The sequence below is a fragment of the Podarcis muralis genome, chromosome 7 (assembly GCF_964188315.1).
Source record: "Podarcis muralis chromosome 7, rPodMur119.hap1.1, whole genome shotgun sequence".
In the NCBI taxonomy this organism is placed as follows: Eukaryota; Metazoa; Chordata; class Lepidosauria; order Squamata; family Lacertidae; genus Podarcis; species Podarcis muralis.
Window position 1 is genome coordinate 54315380 of NC_135661.1, and position 27208 is coordinate 54342587.

General features: G+C 43.1%; 1 protein-coding gene across 2 annotated transcripts; it reads left to right on the forward strand.

The window, feature by feature from the left end:
• On the forward strand, positions 1-27208 carry CSNK2A2 (casein kinase 2 alpha 2). Of its 2 annotated transcripts, XM_028739402.2 has the most exons (12): positions 1-134; positions 8062-8173; positions 12168-12269; positions 12617-12667; positions 14872-14931; positions 16540-16623; positions 18198-18308; positions 19510-19611; positions 21564-21664; positions 22027-22175; positions 22483-22577; positions 26778-27208. In XM_028739402.2, the coding sequence occupies exons 1-11, from the start codon at positions 31-33 to the stop codon at positions 22557-22559; spliced, it is 1053 nt and encodes a 350-aa protein (XP_028595235.1). In that variant the 5' UTR covers positions 1-30; the 3' UTR covers positions 22560-22577; positions 26778-27208. The 2 variants fall into 2 exon arrangements, with proteins under 2 accessions (XP_028595235.1, XP_028595237.1); XM_028739404.2 differs by lacking the exon at positions 8062-8173 and having other exon boundaries at positions 4-134.

A 27208-nucleotide genomic window follows, 5' to 3' on the forward strand; every position in this document is an offset into this window, starting at 1 on the left:
GCCCGCTGCCGGTCGCCGCCCGCCCCCGCCATGCCCGGCCCGGCCGCCGGGAGCCGGTCCCGCGTCTACGCCGAAGTCAACAGCTTGAGGAGTCGCGAGTACTGGGACTACGAGGCGCACGTCCCCACCTGGGGGTAAGGCCGGAGGCGGCGGGAAAGAGACCGGCGGGCGGGCGGGCTGGGGGTCTCTCGCTCGCTATGGAGCTATTCGGCGCCGAGGCCTCGCCAGCCAGCCATGGCCTCCCGGCTTCCTGCCTGCTTGAGGCGCAGCTAGGCAGTCTGTGGCCCCGCGCAAGGGCCGCCCTTTCCCACATGGTCCTCGGGGCGCCTCGACGTCCGCCTGGTGGGCAGAGCCGGAGGGCCCGTCTCGAAGGCGAGTCTGCGTGTCCAGGGCGCCTTGGGAGGCAGAGGAAAGCGCAGCTGGAAGTGGGCTCGGCCGCCTGGCGTCCCTTTAAAGGCCCTGCTTTGCTTCTTCCCGGGCCTGCTTTCCGCGTACTGCGCTCTGTCGCTCCCCATGTTCAGGGTTTAGCGCACCCGCCCGACAGCCCATCATTTGCAGCCTTGCTTTGCGTGCCGTCCCTCGTGCCGAAGAAAGATGGGGCTGGGAAAGATGGGATCAGAAAGTGGCTGGGATCTGGAACGGTGTTAAGAGGGATTAAAGAATGATAAAATGTGAAATCAGGAATGGAGATCCTGCAGTGTAGAGTCCAGGTTGTTTTTGGACTCCAAATCTTAGCAGCCTGCATGGCCAGTAGTCAGTAATGACACAAGAATTGGCCACAGGTTTCCCGCCCCTGGGTTCAGCCTTCTGCAAATTAGTGTCCTCCAGACATTTTGCATTACAGCTCCCACCAGCCCTAGTTAGTAGTATGACCAGTATGACTAGCAGCGATGATAGAAGTTGCTGGTCGGGTCTAGGTTGTTGCTGTTGGGATTCACTCTTAATACTTCAAACTTGGATTGTACAATGAGAGTGGGCTAGTGCTCTTGGGCTCTCCCCCCCCCCCTACAGAAGCCCCACATTTTGTGGTAGGGTAGGGGAAGTGATGGGAAATGCCCTGGAAAGTGTAGGATAACTGTTGCTTACTGTGGCATCATATAAGTGGTCCCACAAACAGATCAGAATGAGTGCTCAATAAATAACAGACATCATATAACCATCCCAGAAACATTTTGCAAGGAAATCAGGATGCGAAAGCTCAGTAAGCAGGTTGCCCTGAAGTGACAGTACTTCAAAATGTCTAGAAAACTACATAGTTCGGAAAGGCTAGTCTAGGCCCTCACAGGTTTGAGGTGCACACACAAGTTCCAGTTACCCTGAACACCCTACTGTACTAAGAGTAAGGTGATTGTTTCCCATCTTCATTGCATTTTTATGGGTGAAAATGAGATTCTAACAAGTGTAATCATGATTCAGAAGTAGGGCTTAGGAGTTGCTAGTTATTCCTGATTAACAGGCACAAAGCTGTGCTCTTACGTAGTGGTGTTAGGCGTGTGTGCATGTGCACATGTGCTGTGCTGGTTCCTCTGTCCTTTCAAAAATGAATAAGCAAAAGTAGGGTTGGGCATTTGGTTAATCGGTTACTTTGTAAAGTTTTATAATTAACAACTTTGATACTTAATCACAAAAACCAATTTGGATAACATTTATTGTGAAACAATAATAAATTTATTAAATGAATTATTTTATTACATATTAATTCCACTCTTCACCCTAATGAGAGCAGGAACAGCTTACATGATTTTCTCCTGTCCCTCTCAGCAATTGTAAGAATGTAAGAAGAGCTCAAAGACCCATCTAGTCAAGCATTCTCTTCTCACAGTGGTCAATCTGAGGCTTGTGGAAACCCGAGTGCAACAGCACTTTCCCCACTTGAGATTCCCAGCAAGTGGTATTCAGATGCATTGAAAGCTTTATCCTCCATGAATTTGTCTAATACCCTTTTAAAGCCATCTACGTTGGCGGCCATTGCTATATCTTTGGGAGCAAATTTCTTAATTCTATGTGTTGTATGAAGAAGTACCACCTTTTGGCTGTCTTGAGTCTACCAATATTTAGCTTCATTGGATGACCTCTGTTTTTCTAGTATGATGAGAGAAAGGAAAAAGCCTTCCCTCTATCCACTTTCTCTAGTCTGGACCATTTATGATTTATTACACCTCTTTTTGCTTTTTTCTGAACTAAGACACCTCTTAGGGGAGTAATAGTTGCTTTTTCTGAAGTTTTTCCAGTTCCACAATATCCTTTTTTTGGGTGAGGTGACCAGAACTGTAATGTTCTAAAGATGGTGGCGCCAAAGATTTGTACAATGACATTATGATATTATTGACTGTTTTGCTTTAAACCCCATTCATAATTATCTTTCATATGAAGTTCACTTTTTTCACAGTTTCTGTGGGCTAGGAACACACTGAGGTATCCAATGCTATACCATAATCTCACTCCTGCTCATCCAGCACCAGTTCAGACCCCATTAGTATTTGTTATGGGGGTCAGGTTTTTGTTTTTGTTTTTTACTATGTTATTTATTTTTGTGTTTTTTTATATTGCAAACCATTCTGTGATCCTCAGATGAAGGGTGATATAGACATGATGATGATAATAATGATGATAATAATGATGATAATGATAATAATGCTACAGATGTAAACTTTCCAGAAATTGTGAATCCATAGAAAAAACAATGTTGGGGTATGGAGGGGGGATTTGGGGTGAAATATGCAATCCATTTTAAAAGCATCCTTTACAGTTCAAAAGTCATTTTGTTACTTTTGTAACATAAACTATATTATATATAACTTTGCTTACTATAAAATTACCATGTTTTGTATATTAAAATGCACTTTATTCAGACAATAATTATAGGTTCGATTTACTTTTTAAAATCTTAGTTACAAATGGAGCTACAGGGTGCTGAACTGTAAGAAATTTTTTTGGCATCTCTTTGGTTTTACCAGTTTATGAGGAGCCAGCAAAAAATAATAAAAACAGAAGAAACAGTCAACATTATAGTAAAGCAAAAAAGAAATTAGGTATTCTGAAAATTATTGTGTCTCCTCCAGTCCTCCAATATGAAATTGGACAAAAAGCACTCATTTCCATAAGAAGAACTGAGAAAATGAGGGACCCAAGAGTCTGTGAACTGTTGGCATCTGTCTGTCTGGAGAGACAATGGAGTGCGCCTCCAGGGGTGAAGTCAAACCCCTGAAGTAACCTTCCCGGGACACAAGGCTGGGCAATGTGTATGGGGGTCGCATGCTGCCCAGCTGACAAGACACATGCCCCCTCCCCTTGGCCTCACTGAAGTGGTCCAAAGGAAAGCTGAGCAATACATTTGGCACCAGTTTGACTGCAGAAGTTCCCAGAAGGAAGCTTAGAAGGTGCCATCCAGCTGTCTTAGGGATTCCACTCCCGATTTGTGTAGAGTTTACTAAAAAAAAATAAAAATTTATTATCCCGAAGCTATCAGGCAAGGCAGCAGAGGTTTAGGATCAGAATTTTCCTTCTCCTAGATGAGCTACCTTCTCAGGTTGATGAGCCTCATCTGCGGTTTACTTTCCTCTACAGCATGTGCAGGAACTGCCTTCTTGACTGTTGGACCCACCATTGGTCTCATTCTTTCAATCAGCTGGAGCCTGTCTTTACAGGCAGGGAAGTCCTTAACTCACCAAGGGTTTGTGACCCATCGGCTACCCTCACCTGGTTTAGCTGACCAGTCAACACAAATTCTACATGAAATTTATTCAGTCTTTATTTCTGAGCTATCACTACCAAGTTCTGGGTCTTCATATTTCTTTCTCTTTCTTTCGCCAAACCTTTGTTAGGCATTATAGACATATTTGTTACATTTATCATGGACTGCTCAAGTTTTGCCCAGATTGAAAGAAGCTGATCTATTTGATCAGTTTATTTATTGATTTGGTGTAAGTATTTCCAAACAGATCAGTTTCTTTCATACACTGTAGAAGTTGAAGGAATCTGAAGTAGATAAGAAGCATGAGGGGTCAGAGGCTTGCCACCATGTTGCAAGAGGGATTAGTTTGGCAGAATCACAGACTGCATTTGAGGACTGAATGCCTGAATATGTTCTGTATTCTGCAACATTTAAAGGTGCATTTCCAACATCAAGTCCCAAGTTTGTTGCTTGTTTGTAATCTAGTCAAATGCAGAAGCAGTGCTATCATTACTTACTTTTCTGACTTTAAATCATGAATCCAACAGATTTTCACTAGAATCAATTGGGTGGCAACAAAATTCCCCAAACCTTTGCAAAAGAGGAGCAATGGCGTTGACAGTGTCCTAGCACCCTTCTGCCTTACTAGACTTTGGGAAGGACACAGGAGGACTCTAGGTCCCTATCAGAGCCCTCCCGCCTCCTTCCCAAAGCTGGGCAAACACTCACTGGGCTTTGGGAAGGCAGCACTCTGAGATGCTGCCAGACCCCTCACACACCCTTCCCAAAGCTGGGTGGTTCCCGGCTTTAAATGATGCATGGATAGACAAACCCTCACATGGGAGTTACCTGTACATACAAATTACAATGATCTGATACAGTACATGGTATTACATAAAGGTCTTCTTGTTACATAGTTTTTAGAAACAATTTTGAGGGAGTAGATGTATGAAGACTTTGTCTTAAACATTTTATTCAGCATTGTAAAGGAAAATATTTCATATTTATTTTTTATTGGGGGGTGGGTTGGGAGAAAAAGAAAAAGGTGTTGGGAAACCCTGTGCGTTTTCTGAATTTTCTCAGTCCCTCCACCAGGCCTTCACATCTCTGCCGCTCAGCAAACGTGGCTGCTTCACAGTTCACCCCTAGCTCCACGTCATTTATAAACAAGTTAAAAAGTTTCGCCTAGGTCCTAGTACCGATCCTTAGAGGACTCCACTTTCTACCTCTCTATTGGGAGAACTATCCCTTTATTCTTTCTCTTGGCTTGCTGTCCCTTAACCAGTTGCCTGTTCTTTTATCACATAACTTGGTGAGGAACACAGTGTTGACTGGCTCACTCATATATATATGGCAGGTGACACTCTCTAATAACTCTAAAATGTTAATGAGAATAGGACCAAACCTTGCAGAAACCACGCTGATTCAACTTTAGCAATACTTAATTCTTCTAGATGCTTGGCAATGCTTCTCGCCAGTTTTCCTGGAATAGACACCAAGCAAGTCAGCCTATAATTTTCCTGATGTCACCTAGATCCTTTTCTTTTTCTTAAAAAAGTGGTGTTACATTGGCCACTTTCCAGACCTCTGGTATGAAGGCTGATGTTAGAGACAAGTTAAATATTTTTGTTGGAAGGTCAGTGCTTTCGTACCACCTTGGGCGGCTGTTATCTGGAATGATTGATTTGTCCATTTTTTGTTAATAATTATTCATATAACATGTACAGTGCATATTAAAAGCACATTAGGACAAAAGAAAACACCCTGAAAAAGAACTATACAAAAAATAGAACACAAAAAGCTACAACTAATACTAGTGGGAAAGCAAAAAAGAAAAAAAGTTTAAAGGGCATAAGGAAGAGACAAAAAAGCAAAGTAAGTTCAGTGATTCTTCTAAATAAAATCATACTTGGCTAAACAAGGCGACCTACCTGAAACTTGTCAACAAAGCCAAGAACTCTTGTCATCACTATTTGCCTCAGTTCCTCAAACTCCTTGAGTACGTTTCTCTAGGCACAGGATTTGCCCCATGTATTCTACTGCAGAGACAGATGCAAAGAATCCATACAGCTTCTCTGCCATCTCCTTTTCCTCCTTTTCCACACCTTTGAGTCCCTTGTTATCCAAAGGTCCAAATGCCTTTAGCCAGTTTTCTATTTCTAATATATTAAAATATTTCTGTAGTTAGCAAAGTAAATTGTCCCAACACCTTGACTTTCCAGACAACTTCCATCTGTCTGCAAGATGGTTTCACGTCGCTCCTTAAAGGAGATAAACAAATTTCTCTGACCGCTCTGTGTTTTATGTTGTGTCCTCAAATTCTTTCTTCGTATCTCTTAACGTTGTTGGCATTTCTTCTGCTAAGGTTTGAGTTCTCCCCGCCCCCTTTGTTTGGACAAGACTTCCATTTATTGAAAGAAGTCTTTCCTAGAATAGCTTTCTTGACCCAACTCATTAATCATGCTGACATCCTCTTGGCTGTGGTGGTACCTTCACTGCTTAGCTTCTGTTATTGTGGTTGCAGGGTGGGACCCAAGCATTTTGCAGAGGTTTGACCCTCCTGACTTTCTCTTTTAACTTCCTTTTTTATTAGAGGTTTCCTCTTCTGAAGTCAAATGGACTGTGTTGGACTTCCTTGGTAATTGCCCAGTTATATTAAATTTGATAGCACTGTGGCCAGTTGGTTCAAGAACACTTATATCTCCCTCCAGGTCCTCCTGGGCAGCACTTCAGAGTAAGTTCAATGTTGCTGCCTCTCTTATCAGTTCCTGAGGGGTAGGTTAGGCTGAGTGTGACTGTCTTAACATGATGTAATGAACCTCATCACTGTGAGAGGACTTGAATCTTGGTCTTCCTGGTCTTCATCCAGTACGCTGCTTGCTAGGTTGTGGTTTTTGCCACTGATGGCTACTTATGTTTCTGTTCAGAGAAACCTGTAGCTGTAGCATGGGGCCTGTGAGAAAAGCTTTTCCCATCCTGCAGCAAGGCTTGCCCCTCACTTTCATGGGGCTGCTAGTCACTCCTTTCTAACAAATAACACCATTATGAAATAAGTGGCATTCATTCTTGGAATAATTGACCGCAGTCAAGGGGGTAGCCAATAGATGAATGTGTGCTCTAGTCTTGAGTGGCAGACCTGACCTCTTAATATGTTATAGATTTTAGTTTGCCCTTGTAGTTTTGCTGAAAAGCCTAAAAACCTTCCCTTCCAACCCAAGGCTATAATTTTAAGTGTGGATGAGTAGAAGGACAGATATAATTGGTTTGGTAATAAGTTTGGGTTCTTTGTATTAATGTGATAAAGATGAAATGAATTAACTTTCAAGAGTGTTATGTAGTGGGTTGGCATGCCAGGCAAACTGGAGTGGGTGAGAAGGAATTAGATGACAACTGGGTTGTGTCATACAGGAACCAGCAGGGCGGGTTTGGACTGCCTTTCAATAACCTTTCAGTAATGTGTGTTAACTTTATAATCTGGTAAATACCTAGGAAGAATGCTAATAATTTTGGATTTCCCCTTTTCATGCATGCGTATGTGCCAAGTGGCAATGCTAATATACACTCAAGGTCGCTTTGCTAGAATTGGAAAGGGGGGTGAGGTTTCATTTCTGGCTAATTAGAGTAAATTTGTCAGCATGATATTGGGTATGTGGGAGTTTGTAAATATACGACTGATCTGGCACATGTAGCTTAATGTGTCCTCAGGATAACTCAGCACACTAGTCAACTCATATGCTTTAAGCACTCCCTGATATACAGGCAAGATGATGAAACAACACTAAAGGGTCCAAGCTGGAAAGTCTCGGGTGTATGCTCTCTTGGGATGTCTAAAAGCTAATAGTATAATCTCTGCCTGTGGAACAGTGAAGGAGGGTTTCTTCCCCTGCAGCTGATACCAGCCTCATTGTCAGGATGTTCAGGGGAAAGAGAAGTTGTCTGTCAAAGAGGATTGTGGGGACTGTCTTTCTCACTTTGGACTTGGAAGTTGTTAGTTCTGAACAGTTCCATCAATTCTGTAACAAAAATTAGGATTATCATTCCAGAGAAAGAGGTCTCTTGCTGTGGGTGGCATATCTTTTTTCTGATGATGGCAGGTGAATAATGAGTGTTGAGGACTTTTAAAGGTTGCAGGCACCATTCCTCCTTCCCTTGGATCTGTGGAATTCTGAAATGCTGAAGTTTAAGCATCCTCATAACCATCAGTAGCAATCCATGGAGAGCAAGAGTGTTCAGAAGTGGGATAGTTCCTGTTCAGTGGTTTGAAAGGTCTGCACGTTAATATGTGCCCTGCTCCTCATTCTTCAGTTTCAGGGTATTAGGAGCAGAGGGGTCAGGAGAGCATTTCAGCCTAGTCACTTTTCAGTTGTTTTCCTCTTCACTGTCTGCAGTAATCAAGACGATTATCAACTGGTTCGGAAACTCGGCCGGGGGAAATATAGTGAAGTCTTTGAGGCTATAAACATCACCAACAACGAACGAGTGGTTGTGAAAATTCTTAAGGTGAGTTTTTGTTGGATGAATATGAATGGTTTTCTGAGGTGGGAGCAATGCTGTGGCAACAAATCTTCCCTAACACTGTAATGGGCTGTTCTTGATCTAAGCCCCTTGCGTCTTTCATATCATATTGCATATTCATATCTGGAATCGATGTTGAGGTGTTGCATTCTTAACTTTGTGTCTGGTAGTGGTATTCGGTTATCACTCTCCTCATCTGTTTTTAAAAGGTAGCATTGCCGTTGGGACCATTTTGTGAAGGAACAGCATGTTTCCATGTGTTGAAATAGCACAGCACACGGTTGACACAGGAATTAACATCTGGCAAGGTTGACATTACCTTTTTTTTGCCGGGGGGGGGGGGGCAAGTGAATTCTCATGACTGGCATGTTTAAAATTCATGTCCACATTATCAAGGCTTATCTAGTTAGGGGTGTGTGTGGCATGGGGTGGGGTTTCCCTATCAAGAGGACAGCTTAGACTTTTATTTATTTAGATTGCCTCTTATTTATTTAGACTTGTGGTCATAACTAGCACCTGTGATCATTGCTGTTGGCCCAGCATCCTCTTTAAACTTCTCCCAGTTGTCCTTTCAACAGTTGAAATGGTGAGCCTCAGTGTAAGGCTTTCCAGGAGTATTCATCACACATCAGTGGTGGCTTATAGGCTACTTATTGTGGCTTCAATGGTTTGCATTAGGTGAATCTGGGTTGGCATTGGCACACTGCTACCATACTGAAAATAAAGAGATGTGTGGAAAGAAGTCCCAGGATGTGATTTTTTTCAACTTGGTCTGAGCAGATTGCTTCTTTGGGTGGTCAGTTTTTCTCTCTGTGGTGTTCCAATATTGTGTGTTCTGGTGCAGCATTTGTGAGAATTGTTTAAAGGGTAGATGTAGGAGGTAGACACACATTAAGTCTCTGCTCCCGCACCTCAAGACTGCCTTCACTAACCTGGTGTCCTTCAGATCCTTTGGACTACAACTTCCATTTGCCCCAGCCAGCATAGCTGACAGTACGTGTACCACTTGATAGACTGTGAAGTACTCCTGGTTGAAAAGCATGGCTTTAGTAATGGAAACAGGCAGTGCAAGGAAATGCTTGCTAAGTAATTCCTGTGAAACCCATGACAAACTTCCTGTGGGCACATCACCTCTTTCTTGTTGACAACTTTCTGCTGTCCTGTTCACCAGAGCCCAGAATGTCCCCTAGAGACTGAAAGTGGGAGGGACTGTCAAAGTATGCCCTGAAAGAATCCTCCAAACTAAGATTGCCCTGTGTGACTCTGGTACCATCCAGTCTTGACGTCATCCCTTTCTCTTCTGCATGATCCTGTGTCCTGCATCAAAAGCTTGTTGCTTCTTTCCCACTTGATTTGACCTGATAATGGTAGGGAAATGTTGGCTTCCCTAGAAATTGCAAGATTGGAATGGATTGGCACTACTGTCCAGTTTAGGGGATGGGTAAGACTTAGTCTTAGTTCTTGTGGAAGACTTTGCAGCTATCGGGTGACTGGCCGTATGTTTAACAAGTGAGGTACAGCTTATGCTAAGCGTAGTACATTAAGAGAATGAACTGAGCAAGGAAGTGCCTGGTTGCAAATGTCACCTTAGCCATGAGGCAAACTCCTGCTCTCAGCCCCTCTCTCTGTTCTGTAAGTAGTCCAGTGTTATCTCTGATCTTAGGTAGTTGCAAGGATTTTGGATACCGGCATGAAGCATTTTGAGCAATTAAGAAAAATACAATGTAAAGGCAACTCAAGGATCTTAATGTTTCCTAACTTTTTTAAGTTTTGAGATGCCGTTAATTGTTACACGAGGCAGTACTGTAGTATTGAAGAGGCGGTCTCAGCAGAAAACTGCTTCAAAAGAGACCCTAGATGCAAATATACTTGCTTATCTTCAGGTTGTGCCTCCATCCCTCTCCTGAAAATTGGTGGTTGATGGTGACAAAATACCAATGAGTGTCTTTACTTGTTTTTGTCCTTTTTGTATGAAACCTCTGGATTTGAATTTGAAGGAGAGGGAAACACTGCATGCTAGCCCTGGTGTTGTCACCTTCTAGAACCCTAAATTCCTCTTTGCAGGGGCCCAACACTTCTTATACTTGTTAATCCCTGAGCCTGCTCATTGCTTTTCTTCTTGGGCACAGCAAATGCATACTGTTGTGCACCTAACTGGTCTCTATTTTCATCCTGCTCAGGAGGTTTATAGGGTTTCCTGGATACCCAGGATTTCATGGTATACTTCTTTCAGGGAAGAGTTGCAGACTTTGGTTACATGATGATGATGATAATGTTTATTAGTTAACTTTGCAGGCATTGATCATAAGTGTACAATGTAACTGGTGTCTACAAACAGAAATGGTATTTCAACTTCTCTCAGCCCTTTTAAGCCACCAGCTCAAAACTGCTGCCACCTGCTTGACCCCAGCTTTCTTGCAGAAACCTCCTCTATCCACCGTGATTGCTAAATGTTCAGAGGCAATGTAGCAAGTGCTGTCAGCAGACGGGAGGGTGGTTCTCTATAGTGTCCCATGCGAGACTGGAAAACTGATACTAAAAAATAACATGTATGTAGCACAGCTTTGCTTTTAAGCACTGGCCTTGTAAGCCATAGGCTGCATGGAATTGGGTCCAGGCAAGTGAGCAGGCTTCTGGAAGAGGAAGACCTCTTCTCCAGTCCTAGGAAAGGTTTGCAGATCTTTCTGTCCCTCCTCTGCCAGCCCCCAGCAGGCAAGAAAATTGGTTGGCTTATTTACCAGGCTGATAATAGTAAGCATATCAAAAAAGTGGTGACTTCAAGAATTTCAGTTACTTGCCTATTTTTTCCCCTTCCAGTGGGTAGCCAGATAAGAAATCATACTAAATGTATACACTTCAAATACCTGCTTAATTTTCCAGGTTCATAATAAAATGAGAATTTTGATTAATATTATAAGTACAGAATATACAGCTTAGGCTGTCAGCAAACTCCAAAGGAGCTGATAGTCAACCCTCTTTTCTCTTACCTGCAGCACAAAAAGTTCTCTAGACATAAGCAGGAAGTAATTTTGCACCGATATGGGAATATTGACAAGATATGGTCAGGTTTTGGGGGTGGGTGCTTTCTAATCTAAACTGGCCACTTGGTGCTCCTCCCTACTGCTCCTCACTTTTTTAACCTTTGAGGAGGGGTGTTTACCCCACCTCATGGTCCTCTGGTGTGGCTGTCTGCCAGTACACATTAGGAGGGATAAAGCTGTGCTAGCAGCTGAGGTTCTGAAGAGCTTCTCACCATTTTAATTAAAATTATTTCCCCCAGGGTGAGAGTTGACAGCAAGGTGAACCAATAAGACAGCACATTTTGAAGTTCCTGGACCAATGAGGACAGAGGAGCAATGACCTACTTTGGTGCTTTAATTGATCTAGCAACCCACCCAAGCGGTGTCTCATTGGCTCACTGCACTGCCATTCTTGTCCTATGAGAAATCCACTAAATGAAATGGTAGGCAGCTCATAGGAGCCTCAACTGCTACTGCAGCACTGTATTCCTAGCATTCACTGCTGCTCCCCACTACTTGCTCCTGGCTTGCCACTTGGGGCCATTTTGGGCTATACTTTGAGCTCCGGGCCTTTCCCAATCTGAAACGGACGTTTCTGTACTAACCACTTCCCCATGAGGTGTATTCAGCATGGGCTGAAACTGTGCTCCATCCACTCAGTCCCTCATCTTCCCCACATTTGGCAGGGAAGGCTTTTGCTTATACTGTCAAAGACTCCTCAGCCACATGGAAGGTTCTGCTTTCATTTAAGCAGAAATGAACAAAAGCCCCCTGCAGACCTTCTATACTGGGGGTGGGGTGGGGGGGGTGGAGCAGTTTTGGTGATATGCACCCGGGCATGAGGGGAGGTGCTTGTAGGCACACCCCTGCCTCCCATCCAAGGATGTACATTTGTGTGTTCAGGTAAAAATTTAACGTTGAAAGAAATCTCACTTCTAATCTCTCTTTGTGTATTTAAGCCAGTGAAGAAAAAGAAGATAAAACGAGAAGTTAAGATTCTGGAGAACCTGCGAGGTGGAACAAACATCATTAAACTGATCGACACGGTCAAGGATCCAGTGGTAGGTCCTAGTATGTGTCAGGAGCACTGGAATAATTGGGGTTATCTTCAGAAGTGGGTCATACAGGAAGCTTAGCTCCTCACACAGGTTTTACAGTTCAAGTGTGTGTTTACTGCAGGTGGAACAGGTCTCATGTTGGGATTTTTATTGTTTAGGCATCTGCACATTAGTTTCTGTTTTTAACAATAAGCTCTTTAAATGACCCTTTGAGTTCTTTGGATAGATAAGGGAGGGTTTATTTCTGTGTCTTGGGGTCAGAGAGAGCATTATCCAGAAGAATCTTGGAATAATCAAGAAAGCAGTTTACAGGAAAGGTGTGGTTATATCATACATATTCTCTCTTGCAGTCAAAGACTCCAGCTCTAGTGTTTGAATACATCAATAATACAGATTTCAAGGTGAGTTTTTCTTCCTTTCTATACATAATGGATTTTCCAGAAAGCCTTAGGAGAGGAAATGTTGAATCTATTGAAACACACAAAATTTATCCTTGCGGAAGAATGAATTGTGCAGTCTTATGGGCACTTTGTAAGAAACTAACTGCAATCAGCAAGCAGTCTCTCCGTGTGGTTTTTGTGGTCCATGTTCAAAGGGAGTGGTGCAATAGAAGTTTACTGCATTTCCTTGATACTCTGTCTCAATATAGCAACTGTTGCCCTGCAGCATGTAATTCCATGCTAATCTCCCTGCTATGATACTCTGTTTACTGTAGTCTTGTTGATGAGGAAAGTGGGGCCTGATTTTTACAGTGGGAAAAAGCTGGATACGAGAGTAGAGTTGGGAGGAAATGTCCAGATTTGTTGAGCATCAGGGGGAAATTTGAGACTAGGTTCTACAAAAGTGACAGTCTCTACTTGAATACAGTGGAACCAGGTTACTGGCATTTAAAATCACAATGATTATGCAATTTTAAAGCTATTTTTTGGTGTGTGTTTTTTTAAGGAAAGCAGTCAGTAAATTGGAAGCATTTGGTTTGCCTCATCTATGGGTGATAGCCTAAATATCTAGGTCTCAAAATGTGGTGATAGAATTTGACAGCGAACTTGTAGAAACATGGCAGGAGTTTAAAGGGACCAAAGAATCAAAGGAAAAGTTACACAGAAAATTGGACTTTTGGAGGAGAGTTGGAATCTGAAGCAGCAAATGCCAATATGAGCCATAGTGAGCATTTCAGAAACCCAATGAAACTGAGAATCTGTGGAGGATGTTGTTGTTCAGTTCATTTCATTTCTATACCACTTTATATTTTTAATAAAAAGTTTTCAAAGCAGTTTACAACCCAGATTAAAACACCAAATAAAACAATCTAGAACAAAACATTACAGAAAGAAGTTAACCATAAAGTATACATTCAAAGCAGCATAATTAAGAGGACTCTAAAATATTATCTTAAAAAATTCAAAATAAAGCCTTACAAAGAAGGTCAACTACAGAATGCTCATGCATTTAACGCAACAATGCCAGAAGCAGAGACAGGTATGCTTTCTCTGAGGTGGAGACCTGGAGTTCCTTGTCTAACTGGCAGTGTGCTCATGTGGCTGAGCTGTGCTGATCCCAATTCTTAGTCTAGACCTAGGTGTAGCTAAGAAATATTAGTGTGCAAGGTGAAGGTTCAGAATCATCTTGTGTCATCATAGTGCCCTCCAGATGTTGAGGAGTCCAACTCCTGTCATTTCATTTCACTTTTAATTTGTACACTGACTTTCTATATTGCTATGCACAAGGTGGTTTACATGCTGAAGAAACAACAAAATATATAGCAAAGATCACATATCTTTTAACAAAAAAGTCATAATAAAAGGTATGACTTTAAAATAAACAACTTATACCAAATAAAGTAATATTCTGTAATCCATTAGCATATAATAGTGCACAATAAAATTAACCATCAAAATATCAGCAAACAATAATTAAACAAATTCACTATCAACAATAAATCATCACTAAAATATGATAAAAGTAACAGCAAGTTACAATGCATAAAATATAACACACAAAAAAAAATGTAAAAGGATCAAATTGAGCAACAAAGCCACATAACTTACAAAAAATAATTCACCTCATCACCAAAAAAACCCACCTCTTCTCCCTTCCCAGCCATGGCCTCGGAGAGGCTGTTGCTCAGTTGGACTTGATTGAAGGTGGGGGAGGCAAGGCTCTTTTGCCCTTCTTCATACTTTCTCCCCAAAGACGCTGGTAAAGAAGCTGGTGGCATGCTGAGTTGATCCATGGGGTGAGGCATTTGCCTGCAGGCTGAACCCTGCCCATCAGCTGGCATCACCCAGTGACATCAGCTTGTTGGACAAGTGGGTGTGGTTTGGGGGAAATGGAGAGGTGGGACGAAATAGGCCCAGGGGGGCAGAGATTCCCTTTCCTTGCTCTAATGCTTGCCAGGATCCTTTAACGCTTCTCCGAGGTTTGTCTGTCTTCTGCTTCAGAGATCTTGCAGCTCTGTCTCTTGACCTGCCCTTGAGTGTAAAAGAGGTTCTACAGAGTGTGGAACACAGTGAGGGGGCACTGCAAGGTGGGGGCGGAGGTGTAAGAATGACAGGAAAAGCACAACACTGATTTTTGCAATTTTCTGTTCTCAAATTGATTTCAGCAACTGTATCAGATCCTGACAGACTTTGATATTCGGTTTTATATGTATGAATTGCTCAAGGTGAGTATTCATGGGAAATTTGAAAGGTCACCCTTGGTTTGAATTTTGTCAAGTGGGGTTGGGTACAATGAATACCTGCAGGATTTTTTTATTATTTGGGAAAGGGAAGAACAGCACTGCTCCCATACTTGAACACTTTTTTGTGGGCAACATTATGTCTTGGTCACAGCTCCAGAATACCTCCAAAGTCCTCTGGGACTTCTTGGGCCCTGATTACCTCTTGGAATAATTTAAAGGTGTGAGGTGTCTCTGTGGATATGCAGAAAATTCATTCCCATCCCTAAACCCCCTTCTTTCTCTGTAGAGAAGGGTAGGCAAGTCAGAGGAAGATAAGAAATCAGTCAGTCACACAGCAAGAGACAACCTTGGAAAACAGAGCATACACCTGGCTCTTAGTTATTCTTCAGAGGTCCTCAGGAGTCAGTGGATTTTGCTTTCTGACTTTTTGGTCCCTGTGCACTGAAAATGACTCCCAAGTTCGTCTCTACTAGTTTCTGCTGCCGCCTTTATCTTCTACCATCATATCATTTCTTTAACGGCTCTCAAATGTAAAGAAGTGTCTAAATAAATTTTGCCGTTTCAAAGTGTTAGAACAACTTGCCGTTTGGTTGAATTAGATTGAAATGGCCCCTTATAATTTCTGGAGTTCAAAGGCTTTATTCATGCAGGAGCAGATTTGTCTTTGTAGGATTTATTTGCAGAAGAGATTAAGGAGAGAAAACAGAAGATATTGTCTCAATAAGTTTGGAGAGAAAGAAACAAAATAATAGAGTTGATTTGAGCAGAAAGGCTACAAGGAAGTGCTGGCTAGATTGCTAGACAAACAGTACCCTCATGTGGTTTAAAATAACACATGCATTAACTAGAAGCTCAGAAGAAGGAAATGTCTTTACTTGTTTCCAACATGAAGGACAGACAAATTTTTCTTGTAAAGCCACAGGTGCTGGTGACATGCTGGAAACAGGCACCACCTTTGCCCTGGCCTTGACATATTTTTGAACCCAACTGGGATGAGCAGCAGAGGGCAAAGCAGCTGCCACCAAAAGTGCAGTAGCCTGGAGAGAAAGAGTGAGTCCTGGGCCATCTTGTTCTTGCTGTGCAACTAGGCAGTACTGCAGCTTTTAACCTGGAAAGGGGTTTCTAACTAGAGACCCACATCACGGCCCCATGTGAAAACATGAATATCCTTTTTTCAAAGCCTTGGCAGGCTTGGCTATCTCATTGTTAAGATTCCAGGAGGAAAGGTTGCTTGCCCTATTTGATGGGCTTGGTTCTTTCCAAGATCTGTGCTTAGATTTAGGCTTTTGGGAGGACTAACAAAACTCTTGGATAACTTCTTCTACATGGCAGTGTGGCATCCTTGCTGGGGAGAGAAACTGGCACATAGCACAGATACATTCAGCTGCTATAATTTCATCAGTGGAAAGGTTTAATTTTCCTTGTGTGTCTTTTTTAATGTTTTAATTTAGGTTTGGCATAAGTAACGAGTACATTCAGTATCTCTATTTTCAAATCGTAAAGTCTTTCATACAGGTGAATTACAATTTGAGATGTTTTTGTTGTTAATTTTCCTTGTGTTGGGTGTTAACGTCTACATGTCTCTGGCAGGCCTTGGATTACTGTCACAGCATGGGAATCATGCACAGAGATGTCAAACCTCATAACGTCATGATAGACCACCAACAGAAAAAGGTAAAGGCACAGAAAGGCATCAGAAGAAGGACCCTTGTGCTGAGTTCTTGTTGCTGAGTTGGGTCTCTGCCCTATTCCCCAGTCTGGTGTCTTGCAGGGAGGCCTCCATCACCAGGTGCTTCAAAGATCTATCAGAATTCATGGTTTAAGCTGCTGCTAGGGGTGACCCAAATTCTTTACTGATTACCTCCCCAGTTTTGCCTGTGTCTTGATTCTTAGCCATTCCCTCTTTTGAAAATGTGGGTGTAAGTAAGATCTTTTACTATATATTCTAAAGGAATATTATCACTGGCTTTGGCTTCTGTTTAGCTTTTTTTGTTCATTTCCTGTTTTTCTTAGTCAAAGCGGCTTACATAATAAAACAATTGCTTACAAGATCACAAACTGAAAAAAGTAGTTACAGCAACAGTATAACAACTGTTTTTATTTAAGAGCAACAGACAAAAGCAAATTCATAAAAGCAGTACATCAGATGTTAAAAGATAGCTGGAATGAAAAAAATCACGAGCCATTTAAAAATAGACAGCAGGAGCATGGCAGATCTCCAGTGGGAGGCTGTTACATAATCTAGGTGCAACTACTGCGAAAACCCATCTCTTGTACCCACCTGCCTAGCTACACAGAGCTGTGTAGGGATGGAACACAGAGAAGGGTTTCTGATGCCAATGTTAAAGGCCAGGTGAATGCATATGAAAGTAGGTGGTTTTGAGATATCTCCTAAGCTCAGTTTGACTAGGTGGCTGAAGGGGAATAGGGAGAAGCCCTTCTGTATGTAAGATGGCAGCTACAGCTAGAGTGCTGTTAGTAATGCACCACATCAGAAGGCTCTAAAAATGATGGGTCCAAGAGAGCAAAGCAGCCCCTTTTTCTCTTCAGCCTCCATAACCAACCCCTGATTTTCACATGCACTCAGTGAACAGCCAGGCTTTCTTTGGGCCCCTGCATTTCCTCTCCAGGCCTTCCTGACTATTTCCTCCTGCACTCTCTTGGTCTTCTCTGATGCTGCATGAAAACCAGGCAGCCTTGGATTCCTCCAGCCCGCCTGCTGCACAAATATCTAACACAGTCAACTTTTGCACTCCTCACTTTGCTCTCTGAGAGTGGGGAATGGATGGAGAAAATACCTTTGTTTGGCACTTTCTGTGCATCAGATAATCTAGACAGCGATGCCCCTGCACCTTTCCAGGGTTTGTGAGCATGAGGCAGGAAGCCCGGCTTGTGCTTGGGAGCACCAGTTGTATCCTCTGCAAGAGGTTCTTGCCCTTGCAGCTGTCCTTGTGCATTAATGTTGACTGGGGCCTCCTTCCGGCTTAGCTGTGCTCTCCCACAGGTGCATGCAGCTGGTCCCTGTTTTCTGGCAGTCAGTTCGCTTTCCTTTTAGGAGTCTGGTGACTTATGATTAGTAAGTGAGTCATCCAGTAATACACAATCTGACCAGTACAGCAGAGCTAATTTTACAGAGTCCAGCAGATGATAGGAGCTGAGCACCATCCTGGCTAGCAGCTGTGCAAGCGCCATTTGACCAAAGTGTTAAGCAGGCTCCTTGGCTGACTTACTGCCTTGTATGTTCATAGTTGCGGCTCATAGACTGGGGCTTGGCAGAATTCTACCATCCAGCTCAGGAATACAACGTCCGTGTGGCCTCGAGGTACTTCAAAGGGCCAGAGCTCCTCGTGGACTACCAAGTAAGATTTTGTTCCTTAGTCTGAAGTGCTGGTAACTACTAGTGCTACTACCCCCTTCACCTCCCCAGGGAGGGGTCAGCAAAGATCAGCATCTGCCAGCAAACCAGTTAAGGGTGACTTCTGGTAAGAAATGAAGGGCAACGTGGAGAGAAATTCTCAGTGGCTGCATCCATGCTAGAACTCAATGGGCTCATCGAATTTGAGCCTGGGAATGTGAAAAAGACCCATTGTCCCTTCCTCTTTCTTGTTAATATGCCTCAGCATAAACAATAAGATGGGATACAGGCTTGGAGGCCTAATTCCTGCTTTTCACCTCACCCATGTACTTCCTGATACGATTTTTGTTCTCAGTTAGGATTATCTTTTCACCTAATTCATTGCTAAGTGACACAGGAGGCCAGCATGCTTGAAAGGAGGTGACAGAGTCATGGCACATGCTCTCCCCTTCTCACAACTAGGCATTGGGGATGAATGACTGCCAAAGGTGCCTTCAGGGCTGATGCTGTAGGACTCTGTGAGCAGGAAGCAAAAAGAGTCATTGCAATCAGGCTTAATAGTCAGTGGGGGGAAATGTTATAGGGCAGAGAGATTCGTTTTAGCAGATTCTTACTTAGAAAAGAAGTGCTTTGTGTCTCTTCAGCCTCATTAATGGGCAGCCCATGCACATGGAGGGAGGATTGCTCTGCAGATAGAGCTTCCTTCCTGAACCTCAAAACAGAAGGACAGATAATTGATTACAGGATAGAAGTAAGAAAGAGAAAACCACAAGGTAAAAAAATTAGTTGGAGGTATGTGGCACTGGAACAGAACCAGTAATAGGAAATGACCAGACTGGGCCTTTCTTGAGTGCTGACAATATACCTTTGATCAAGTGAATCTGAACATTTCTTGGGAACAGATGGTGTTAACTACTTTAGACAGGACCAGTTCTCTGCAGTCCAGAAATAAAAGTAAGGGTACTCTGCATTTTGGCTTGCACTAAATATTAATTTTAAAACAGTTCCCTTTCAGATATTGGAACCATACTCTTGTATAATGTTCAAGGCTAATATATAGCTTTTAAGTAACTCTGTTTTCAAAATCCAGGTTGCAGTTGCACTTCTAGAGGTAGACATGTCTGCAGAAACCTGAATGCTCAACCTGCCCCAATTCATTTCTTTTTCTGCTCTTTTCCTCTTTTCTCCTCCCTCCCCCACCCCAGATGTACGACTATAGCTTAGACATGTGGAGCTTAGGCTGTATGCTGGCCAGCATGATCTTCCGAAAAGAACCTTTCTTCCATGGTCAAGACAACTATGACCAGGTGAGAAATTACGGCATAGAACAACTTGCAAAAGGAAGCTAGTTGTTGAACATGCCCCTCTCTCTTTCCACAGCTATCATGGCATGGATCAGGATATCTAGTCTTTGGTGGCAAAAGGATGTCCCTGTTTGTAAGATGTTCTTAAGCTTTCTCAAATTAGAAGTGCTTATTTTGAAAGCTTATGCTAAACCTTGCATTTCTACCTTGAGGCTGGCTGCACCATCAGGAGACCAAAGCACTAAATTTTTAGGGTGGCTGGGGGGGGTGCTTCTTCACTTATGGATGCCTGGTTGCAGTGTTTACCTTTTCCCACTGCACAGGTGGCCAGGGGGACACCTGCAGCCAGTCTTCACTGTCATGTAGGACCTGACTATTGGCAGCTGACCCAGAGTGGATGCAACAAAATGTGTGCAGAAGCCCTACTTTAGGGTCACTCTTGTTTGGGCAATTAATAGAATCCCAAGAGTTGCATCTTCAAGCTTCATGGCTGTAAACTACCCTTGTGATTATTCAAATAGGAAAGGGTCAGAGGAGACCTTTCTTGCTTGTTTCTTCTTCATTTGGTAAACCTCCACCATGGTCCCTTTTTTGCTGGCACTAAAGTATGATAAGACTAGGAGGAAAGTCATTTGCATTGGGATATGATTCTGTAGCTAACCTGCGCCCATGTGGAGGATTCTTATTAGTACAGCCAGAGCTGTGCTAGTTTTCTTCCGCCCCTGTACAAGGGACATGCACAATTCTGAAGCAGAGGCCAAGGGGTTCCCTTGAGCTGACATTGGGCCTCTGCTAGCTTCCTGTGCTGTAGGTTTGGAGTTTGCACCAAGGCCTGTTCTCTAGTGTTTCAGTGTGTGTTACCAATTGTAAATACACTAATATTTTGAGAATGCCAATAACCATGTCAGAATAAACTTTAAAATATAAAAATAGTCTCCATCAATGAGGCTGAGTTCAAGAGGAGAAAAATGCAAATACAATGTGGAAATACATGAGTGCAATAACTAGAAATACGAAACATCTTAACCAGAACTACTCTACATTGATCAGCATTCAGCAAATAAGAATTCAAATTTACCCTTTGAGCTGTCAAAAATAAAATACCTCTATCCAGCCACGTATGTATGGCACAAACTCATATAATTTTATTCAAATCATTCAAGTAAAAAGGTGTTCAAGGCCCATTTTATTTTAACCTGGGGAATCTGACTCTTGCCTTAATTATTCTTATAGGGCCTATATGTTATCGTGCTTTGGCCTTTTAACATGCAAAATTTATGGAAATAAACTCCACAGATTTTGCATGTAAAATGCAAAACCACAGTAACTGCTCAAAATAAGCTGGAACTTGTTTGACAACCATCTTACTGTGATCTTCAGTACCCTCAAGTAACTTGTCTGAAAGGTTTTTCCAGCTTTTACATCATTGAAAGGATGGCAGCTGACATGGGACATAGAAAGCTGCCTTTTCTTGGTCTGTCTAGCCCAAGTCTTGTCTGCTCTGACTAGCATTAGCTTTCCAGGACAATTCTATGAGTCTTAAATCTTTGCCTGGCCTTTTGCCTGAGATCCTTTTCAGTGGTCATGGCAGGGACAGAAACTGGGGCCTTGTCCATTCCAAGCATGTGCTGAGCTGCAGCCTGTCCACATTCCCCCTTTGGGTGGAAATAGCTTATTTTAACTAGCAAGACGACTTTGGTGATATGTCTGAGACAGAGAGAGAAGATACAAAATGGAGACACTCCTCCTGCATGCCAAAGTCGTGTACCGTCTCAAGCCTGCTTGCACAGCTGGTTCATTCAGCCACGAGGTGCCCCTTGCCTCTGCCCTGCTCCTACCCATCACCCTTGCATTGGCAGCTCTTGAGCTAGCTTTGTCCCGGTGGAGCTGCAGAGCGGGTGTAGTTTTGCTTGCTCTCCTCTTTCCAGTTCAACACATCTATTCTTTCATTTCAGTTGGTTCGCATTGCAAAGGTTCTGGGTACAGATGAATTATATGGTTATCTGAAGAAGTACCACATAGAACTGGACCCCCACTTCAATGATATCTTGGGACAGTAAGTTTACTGTGGCGTGTTTGTTTCCTGGTGGTGCCCAAGGTGGGGACACTAAGCATGACGTATAGGGCCTTTTCTTCTTCCCTACTGGAAATGGATTTTTCAACCCATGGGATTTATTGTATTTTGGTAACATTTTAAAAAAAAAGGAAAAGGGGGGGGGGAACCCTCACAAAACAGATTTAAAATGCACCCTGCAAGTACATTTACTTGATTAGGTTGCTGATAATGGGAAGTGAAAGCCACTGATGGGCCAAAATGTCCCTGTGTCAAATATATGAAATGCAGTGCAGCTTCTTTCTGAGTTCCTCCATTGGATCTCTTCATTTGGAAATCTTCAGGCTTCTCTACTTTGCTTACAGGCATTCACGGAAACGTTGGGAGAACTTTATCCATAGTGAAAACAGACACCTGGTCAGTCCCGAAGTCTTGGATCTTCTGGACAAACTCCTACGATATGACCATCAACAGAGGTTGACAGCCAAAGAAGCTATGGAGCACCCCTATTTCTGTGAGTATTTTGGTGGAGCAGGAGAACTGTTCAATTAGGCACTTGTTTATATAAAAGCTGTTCGCCATTGCAAAAATGTTTGATTACATGAGCAAGGGGGAGTAATTCTAGAAAACAATGCATATAATATTCTGCAGAAGTAGGAGAACTTTCTTGGAATTTAAGGACGTAACCTCAGTTTTGGAAAATAGAAAATATTTTAAAAGGACTCAGTGTAGCTGCATTCCGAAATGTTTGTACCTCTCAAAATGAAAAAGTTCTGGGATTTCAAGTCATGCTGGTAACCGCTCCCCCTTTTCTCCTACAGATCCAGTTGTGAAGGAGCAGGCCCAGCCCAGCTCCGACAGCCCTGTGCTCTCCAGTGGCCTCACAGCAGCACGATGAAGTTTGGGGGAACGACGGGTAATTCCAGAGGTTTACAAATACAAACACACCCTTCAGTCACCATGGGAAGGGATGAACCAAACCCCTGTATGCTCTGCAGCAAGCCTCGTCTTGAAGGGGGTTAGGGCTTAGCCTCCCTCTCTCTCCAGCACTTACGGCTACCCAAACTTTCTCTCTGTGTTACTGATCCAAACAGTTGTGCAAGATTTACTTGGATAAGCGGCTGTACCCCCACGGTCTGCACGACTGGCTCTGGGTTGATTCTGCAGTTTCGTACTCTACCTTTCCCAGCCTACCATTTTCTCTGTTCTTCCGTTGGGCAACATTTCAATTTCTCCCCTCCCACACACACTGGAATGTAGCATATGCACCCCATAGAGGCAAGCTCCTGTGGGGTCAGATTCTACTTAAGTCATAAGCAAATTAAAGCCTGTAAGTGGTGGGTTTCACCTCTGCTCTCTCCAGGTCTCACCCTGGCCCTCATTTTCCTGTTTTAAAACCAGCAAGTCTTGGAAATGGTTTTGAGTCGGTCAAAAGTACATTCAAAGCAGGTAGCCATTGGGGAGAATCCTACTTCCTCCCCCTTCCATTCCCTCTGGGGAAGTGCCTGCCTTAGTTGGAGGAAAGGTCATTCTTTGAGACAGAAGGAGAGCTTCCTCTGGCGAGGCATGTTATTATCGCTAGAAAAGCCAACCTGGTCATTCCCATCACTGTGCAAAATTCAGAATTGTGTTGATTACAGCTGCTTTGACTATGTGGAAGAGGCAAAGAGGAAGTGTTTGGGCAAGGAGACCAGTGGGGAATTTTGGAAGCCAGCCACGGAGGGGCTGTTCAGAATTGGTGTGCAACAATCTGCCAAGGGTTCAGATCCGTATAAGCATTTTTACATGCCCAGCCCAGTGTTGGAATTGTTGGGGTAGAATCCTCTGCTTTGGGGGAATGGTGTGTAAGATGCTCCTTTTGTTTTTCCATTGGGTCTCGTCATGAGCCCCATAGTTCAACCCCACCTTTTGGGGGAATTATATTGTGTGATTCTGGTGACTTCATATACCTAAATCCACACAAAAAAAATTGTCGCCATGCCGAAATGCAGATTTTTTTTCTTTCTGTTACATTGTCAAATATTTAATTTTAAGTAAGAAGGTTAGATTGTTTCTATTTGAAGCATCTGTTTACATTCCACATCCCCATAACGACATGTTAGCATTGATATCAGGTCAGATCCATTTGTACAATTCACTGGAACCAATAAATCTCTCTGTGTACAAACTTGTGTTGTCCTCCGTCTAGTCTCTGGGAATTCCTTGGAAGGAAAGATCTGATTTGGGGGTTGAGGTACAATTTTGGGGGCATAGGAGGAACGCCCTCTTGTTAATCTCTACCCTTAAAGCTCGGTAGCTTAAGTAGAGCCTTGGATGTGAAAGACCTGTGTTCAGGTCCCAACTCACTGGCTGGCTTTGAGTGCAGGGTTTGCTCTCTGCTTTGCATCCCAGTTTTGATGTCCCTCTTGGACCTTTTATTTCTGATCACTTTGTTGACCACTTTCAGAGGACGTTTATGCCGAGCAGAATCTTAAAATGATGGACTCTTCCTTGCGACCTCTAATCACTCTTCTCCTAACCATTGCTTACTTCTGCTTCACCCATACATCTTTTCTCACCTCGCTGTCCTTTCAAGAAAAAATAAAGTTTTGTTGCAATTCTGCAATTAGTTCTTTTTTAGAACATTGACTAGCGAGCTCTGGCTAAATATCAAGAAGTAAGTGCATGGATTAATATATATTTTTAAATATTCAGAACAGAGCACTCTTTACTTCAATGCAAAATGTTTAAGAAAGCAGGTCAGCATCTCTGCCTTCTATTATCTTAATCTGAATTTGTCTATGTGGTTTTCATGGCCCCCAATTTACTCTTGCTTTACTTTTAAGAAAAGCCATTGTTCAAAATGCACACAAGATGTAAGACATTCTTGCATAATTAAATGTTAGATTGAATGTAGAATTTGGGGGTGGGGAGCCATACTGCCGGTCCTTGCAGCAATGTGTAGCTGAGTTCTGTCAAAGTACCATCAAAACTTACTGAAAGATAGAATCATTTTTATTGAAGTACCTGATGCATCTTCTCAGTTCTTGATCCAAAGGCTTCCAACATGAATACAAAATTTCCTCTGCCTTTGACAAATGGGGGTAAGGATCCACCCCACTGCCCCTTGGAGACTGTGATGGAGTCTTTTTGCACAATGTGGTGGTACTATAACAGTAGTAGTAGTGGTGGTAATAATAATAATAATAATAATAATAATAATAATAATAATAATAATAATTTTTTTAAAAAAAGTAGCACTTTCATACATACGTGAAGCTTTTAAAACATTAACTTGTAACCCTAAACAACAACTTTGTAGAGTAGGTTATTATTATTATTATTATTATCATCATCATCCTCATCCTCATATTGCAGGGTTGAGGCTGAAGAAGAGTGGCCTCCCTAAGGCCACTGTTGGAGGTGAGATTTGAACTGGGGTTGCCTTATTTTTGTAGCAGAATCTATTAGCTGCTTGGCAGCCTCCCAGACACTGGCATGGGAACTGCTGGCCCGGAACGAGCATGTTAGGGAGTGATGTGCTTGGCAAGCATTTCTCATTACAAACCAGGTCTGTGGCATTTCTTAATGTTGTGAGTTCAGGCATGCATATCCCAGGAGTGGTGTGGCCACGAGGACCTTTGCTTCCGATTATTGAGCTTTGCGTGCATGCTTGTTACTCCTCCTGCGGCAGCCAGCCATTTTTGGACAAGCGTGCCACTTGAGTGCTCTTATGGTATGTACTTCCCTTAGTCTGCTGAGCCAGGGAACAAGAATAAGCATAAGTAGAACTCTGCTGGATAAGGTCAGTGGCCCATCTAGGCCAGCATCCTGTTCTCACAGTGGTCAACCAGATGCCTGTGGGAAGCCTGCAAGCAGGGAATGAGTACAACAGTACTCTTCCCTCCTGCAGTTTCTAGCAACTGGCATTCTGCAACCAGTTGCATAACATAGGAATGTAGGAAACTACCTTATACAGAACAACTGTCCATCTTGCTTGGTGTTGTCTATGCTAAGTGGAGGCAGATGCATTAGGGTGAATGGGCACTGCTTTAGCAACCTCAATCTGCCGTGGTCATTGGCTCTGGCTCCACTTATTATTGCTGGTCTCCCTGCCTTTCACCCTAACCATCCCAATGAGCATCAGCCACCACAGTGGCTCTCCAGGGTTTCACATATGAAGTCTTCCCCAGAGCTACCTGTAGGTGCTGGATACTGAACATGGGGCCTTGGGCCTGCAAAGCAGATTCTCTACCACCAAGCTACACCCCTCCCCTAAATGAGCTGCATTTGTATAGCTACTCTTCTGCATATTTCTGGTTTTGCTGGGTCATAAGGTGGGGCAGGAACTCTCCCGGGTTAGAGTTCCAGGCAACTGAATGCTGTGTCTTTCATATCTGCTTGGCTTTGGCAGAATCTGAGCCTATAAAGCCCTGTCTTCAGCCTGTGGCTGGAGGATGTAACAAGTGGGAATGGAAAATCCAGCAGAAGGAGAGATGCATTGAGGCATGCTCTGTGCTGGGGGAAGGGATTTACGTGAAAGAGAAGTCTTCATCGCTTCATAGCCTTCCGTCTCGAATAGGTGGACTAATCTTCAGAAACAAAGATGGTGGAGGTGCTTTCTGCTCTATCATGGATGCAGTGGTGGAATGCTAATCTGAACATTTATTTTCCTCTGACATTTTCCTTTCTTTTGCTTGCTGTTCCTCAAGGGCGTGGGGTGGGGTTGTTAGTGGTTTATTTTGTTCTTGTTCTATTATGCGTTTTGTATGTTTATCTTGTATTTTTATGCTGTGAACTGCCCGGAGATCTACAGATGAAGGGTGGTATACAAATTTAATAAGTAATAATAAAAGTCATCTCGTATTCAGGCTCATGACTATACCATGTCAGTGCCTTGGCACAGTTCTTGGAGAGGCATAGTTGCTTCTCAGATTGGGAGCTCCTGTCAAGACGGGTTGGCTCCACAGTGTTGAAGCCTGCCGTTGGAATGCAGCAGTGTTTGACCCAACAGGCCTTTGGCCATAAATGTAAACAGTTGCCTCTGGCTCTTGTTCCTTGTGCTAACCGTTCTGGCTGCGCAGTGCCTCCAAGCTCCAGCTTTGCGTTTGATGCTTGCTTCCCGTCTCTTCCCTAGGTCTGTCTGGTGCTGTTCTCCCAATTTTCCATAAGCAGAACAAGAACCAAATCAAACGTTTTAATCTGCTTGTGTACAGAGATGGTGGTGTGCAGCTTCCAGATGTCGTCATCCGAGTGGCAGGTTACGGGAGCAAGGACTGCAGCAGTGGCGGCAGCTGATGGGATCGAACAGCATATAAAAACACAAACCTTAACTTCTGTCTTTGACTTCCTGTTGACCTCTTCCTGACCAAGAAAGCATGGGAAATGTGAAGGGTATGCGAAACCGCTGTTGGCTCAGGTGACTTCCCTGAACCCAGCCCAGTGTATGGTGTTCTGACCACCTGGCTCCTGTTTTGTGGGCTGGGGGAGGAGGGTGGGCCTGTGGCATGATGGACAGTTCTATATTAAGATAATTATATATTATTGAATAAAAGTTTTAAAAGTAAA

What these genes read in the sequence shown, in the direction of transcription:
- CSNK2A2 (XM_028739402.2), top strand. Translation starts at nt 31, where the DNA reads ATGCCCGGCCCGGCCGCCGGGAGCCGGTCCCGCGTCTACGCCGAAGTC. An exon ending in ACACGGTCAAGGATCCAGTG is followed by an intron (nt 12,270 to 12,616) that starts GTAGGTCCTAGT and finishes TCTCTCTTGCAG; the next exon opens with TCAAAGACTCCAGCTCTAGT. An exon ending in TATGGAGCACCCCTATTTCT is followed by an intron (nt 22,176 to 22,482) that starts GTGAGTATTTTG and finishes TTTCTCCTACAG; the next exon opens with ATCCAGTTGTGAAGGAGCAG.